Below are 4,615 nucleotides of genomic sequence, written 5' to 3' on the forward strand. Positions count from 1 at the left end.
ATCTAGATATTAGCTTGGGATCAAGCTTAAACTCAAATTTACTTGCTCTATTTTTGCCTGACTTTATTTAAATGAAATAACCTTCTTGGAAAAATAGCTACGTACATAGGCTAATACATGTAACAACATCAAGAAAAAACACATGTAAATGAAAATATTCTCGTAAATACTAGCTACTTCGTAGTTTTCTCTTCTTTTTAGTGGAATAAAATTAGCTAGCTAGCTTAGCATCTAACATAACATAAACCTAACTGATCATTTTGAATGATGGAACAAAAAACAAACCATAAATTACATCAAAGAGTAAAACAACAAAGTATGAAGTGGTAAATAAGTTGTGATATGGTCATTGATAATTAGTTAGGAATAATAATAATAATATCATCTAATAAAAATTGAACATGACTTTTTACAAAAAGCTTTTTGATAAGCATTTATAGACAAACAAAAGCATTGTACCAATAAGATCACAAGTCAAAACATTCATATGCAATTATGCACCATGCATGCACATAAAACTCAGACAAAATATTTACGTTATACAAATTATCAGATTATATAATTTGTACTAGGTGTCCAATTGTCCATACATAAACTTATTAAATCTTACCTTTCTAATATATATATAAGATATTTATATGGCTTTACCATATAAATTAAACATTATATTTTTCCATAATCTAATAATATTACACTACAAACTAGTTAAATTGATCACTATTATACCAATAATGCAAGGTAGGAGCTTGATCAACCGAAAAAATATTGCCTGAAATGTCATTGTTCATATTATTATGGACACCCATTTCTTCCATCTTTATTATTTGGTCTTGATAAGCTTTGCATAACTGAAGTCCATCCAATGATAAAGTTGTTGCAGTCATCGTCGACGATGACATATCATAAGGATCCAATGTCCTACATGAAGGAGTTGGGGATGCTTGTAATGGGACATTCATACAATAAGGGCCTTCTTCATTCATAACATTGGTCGAATTTATTGTGATTGGATTTGGAAGAGTATTAGTGGTAGTCATCTCGGAATTTGTTGATTCAATCTTCGATCTCAAGTCATTAAGCTGCAAGAAATAAGTAGAAACTTGAACTGTATATTCTATTTTCATGCACGATATATAGGATAGATAATAATAGATAATAATGGTACAATAATGATAAATCAATAATCACTTATACAAATTTTTTACATCCTTAGGTATTGGTCAAAATTAATTAAAACCTAGCGTCTAAGAGCTTGTTCTCATTGACTGAACTGAACTGAACTTATTAGAGCTGAACTGAACTGAATGTTTTATAAGAGAAGGAAATTATGAGCTGAACTGAATTGAACTGAACTTATTAGAGCTGAACTGAATTGAACTAAACTGAACTTATTAGAGTTGAACTGAGCTGAACTGAAAATAATCATATGAAAACAGGCCCTAACTCTCTAATTTAAAATTACAACGACTATTAGTTATCTGACACCTATAAGTAATATAGTTGACAAACCTGTCCTTAAAATAAGTGAAGACTAATAAAACGTCAAACGATTGAAATAAAAATCATCCGCATAAGTAAGATAAAAATCAAATAAACTATCAAACCTTGTTGATTACAAGGTGTTACTCTCAACCACATGAGTGTCTATCGTTAGATTGGACTGTATATCGATGTTATTCCTACTAATCGTCCAATCTACTATTCATGCTTAAGTACAATTGTGTCAAAAGCAAAGCTAAGGGTCGACCAATATTTCTCTTGGTAGATGGTTTTCGCTATAACATCATGAATGAGGATCACCAATAATTTTTCATTGGCATTAATTAGAAAAGGATGTTTGTTTTGACTTGTTGATCGATATTGAATTTATGTTCATTGTTAAGTATCGACTAACCATATATATATATATATTTCCTCATGGAAAATTATTCTATTTGTCCTTTAGAATAAACTTTCTACTTGTGACAACTAATACCATTTTCCAAAATGTGGGCTTTGCAAACTACATGTGATAGTACATATATATTATCTTATTGTGTGACAACTAAAAGTCTTAAATGAATATTAAATCTTGATAGGCTTATTGTTTGAGTATGTATGTATTATATTGTAATTTCAAATATTTGGTTTCAGTAATTAAAATATATGAATAAAATCTAAATTTCAGTAGAAACAAAATCCATTATTTTATTAGTCCAATTTCGGTAGTAATTCTTGAAGCGGATGAAGTCCAAGTGATAAAATTACTAGCTATATACTCCGTAGTATATATGTACTCCATTAATGATATTGATATAAGTCTAAGATTTAAGAACCAAAAAATAGTCCTGATTTTCTTATAGACGAAATAAAAGAAAAATCAAAAGGAATTACTCGTATTTTGCTATAATTAATATGAAAGAAGATTAGATAACCTTCTACTATGTGTTAATTACATATCTAAATATAAGACATGTTGTTTAAGCTCATAGAAGATGTACATATTACTATTAGTTCTGTTACCCAAGCTCTTGCCACTTAATTATCATGACTTGTGGCACGGACGTATGGTTCACTGTACTACACTATACAAAGAACTATATACCACGTAATCGACTATCCACACTAAAAATGGGATTGTCCACTTGGCTCGAGTTATAAAAAGAATGTAGAAACACATACCATAATACCTAATTAATATGTAATGACAATTTTGCGTATAATTATCGACAGGATAAAGTGCCTCATAGTTCAACTAATAGATCCGCTATCAGCCAGTTCGCGGTTCTATTTGGTTTGGTTAAACCAACTTAGCCACTAGTCCCTCTAGTTCAGGGCACCTTATATATAAGATATACGCTTTCTTGACCAATTTTTAACCACTAGACTAGGCCCATTGCGCGTAAACAAGTAACAATCTCACCCCCTAATCTTATTGTCATTTTTTTATGTGACATATAATTGTTATAATAGCAAAATTACTACGTATATAAAACATGTATACCTGGCCAAGTAGATCAACCTTTTCTTGCTCAAGCGAACCATAATCATGCTTAAGAGCATCATAACTAGCGCGAAGATCACCATACTCCCTCTCCAATTGCTTAGCCCTCCATCGAGCTCGACGATTTTGGAACCAAATGGCTACCTGCCTTGGCTCAAGCCCTACTTCTTCAGCTATCTTGACTTTCCTATCCGGTTGTAACTTGTTTTCCACTTCAAAATGCTTCTCTAAAGCCTTAACTTTCTCTAAGCATAATCTGCTCTTTTTCATCAATTGTCGACTTGTATCTGCATTGTCTTCCTCCTCTAATCTCTCTAACATTGCTTGGAAATCTTCACTGTATAATGCCTTCTTCTTATCACCTATATTCCACATAAATAATTAATTTAATTAACGTACAAAATTGTTGAAACTAATTAGTAATAGTAGTTAAGAAACCCCTTAAATAATCATAATTTCATGCACGTTACAATATCTTAATATACTAGCTATATTGCCAAAATTTTCTTACAATTGAAACATAGTATAATGTTTGTAAATGTAACATGACATACATGGTCGTTATCGATTGTAAAAATAAAATTGATTAGTTTGGAGGGCTAACACAAAAATAAATATATACTAATTATACGGAGTACATACAATGATACAATTATGTGTTAGCTTAGATAATTAGTATGATGATATATAACAAACTTTAATATGTATATACTTCAATCTTAGGCTACACTTGGAAGATATGTCTAAGATATTGCTAAATAAATAATTAATTAAAGAAACCATGAATATAATATTTTGTTAAGCTTAAAAAAACCTATAGGCAATTATATATTACAATTACACTTCCTCCTCCTCCATACATATATATTAAAGTAAATATATAGTCACATCGATAGTATCAATTAAACAAGTAATGTGACAAATATATCATCACGGGCGAGGTACTGTATGTGTAGTCGATATCAAAATTGTTCTTTTTGTGGTGGTGGCATTGATATTTTTGGGTAAAAAACGAAAGGATCAAAGTTTGGAAATGTTAGATTGAAGAGAAATGAGGAAATAACAAAAGAAAAACACAGTTTAGTACCTTTTTTAGCAGACATTGTTGCTAGCTTATTGTAGTGAAGTCCTCCTTCAATAGTACCACGCACACCTGATTTATCCTCTTTTTTTAATGATGATAATTATAGCTAATTTATAGTTAATCATCAAACTAATTGAACTTTTTTTTTTAGGATAACTTGAAGTGGGAGAAAATTGGGAGAATAATGAAAAAGAATATTATACAAAAAGAATAGGTTATGATCTATTATAAATAGGCAATAATTTTCAACTAAAGAAGCACAAGTTGTGAAAGAATTTGTGTTGTTGCTTGTTAGCTGTTAAAATAAAAACCAAAGTAACAAAAAAGCTTAATATATAGCCAAAGTTTTTTTGATGTTGAGTGAAAGGAAGAAACACTACCTTTAAGGCTTTAACCTTTTATGAACTATGATTGTGTCTTTTTTTTTCGGCCACTTTACTTTTATGTTTTTCTTTTATATCCTTTTTCTTGTCTTGTGTTGTGTTGTGTTATATAGTATGGTATATCCAATTGACTTCAATGGGTCTTGTTTTCACATTAACATGTGT

The 4,615-nt window shown here is 30.1% G+C and overlaps 1 protein-coding gene across 1 annotated transcript; it reads right to left on the reverse strand.

Annotated features, from left to right (window-relative positions):
* Window positions 1–519: 519 nt before the first annotated feature.
* Window positions 520–4,399, reverse strand: LOC145605583 (uncharacterized). The gene is made up of 3 exons (XM_081661652.1): window positions 4,071–4,399; window positions 2,984–3,345; window positions 520–1,079 (listed from the first exon to the last, which is right to left on the reverse strand). The coding sequence occupies exons 1-3, from the start codon at window positions 4,084–4,086 to the stop codon at window positions 702–704; spliced, it is 756 nt and encodes a 251-aa protein (XP_081517778.1). The 5' UTR covers window positions 4,087–4,399; the 3' UTR covers window positions 520–701.
* Window positions 4,400–4,615: the final 216 nt, after the last annotated feature.

This window comes from Chenopodium album, chromosome 22 (genome assembly GCF_948465745.1).
Source record: "Chenopodium album chromosome 22, dcCheAlbu1.1, whole genome shotgun sequence".
NCBI lineage: Eukaryota > Viridiplantae > Streptophyta > Magnoliopsida > Caryophyllales > Amaranthaceae > Chenopodium > Chenopodium album.

Excerpts from the sequence above, each read along its gene's own strand:
- LOC145605583 (XM_081661652.1), bottom strand. Across the intron at positions 1,080-2,983 it reads AGGTTGATCTACTTGGCCAG|CTTAATGACTTGAGATCGAA; the intron begins GTATACATGTTT and ends TATTTCTTGCAG.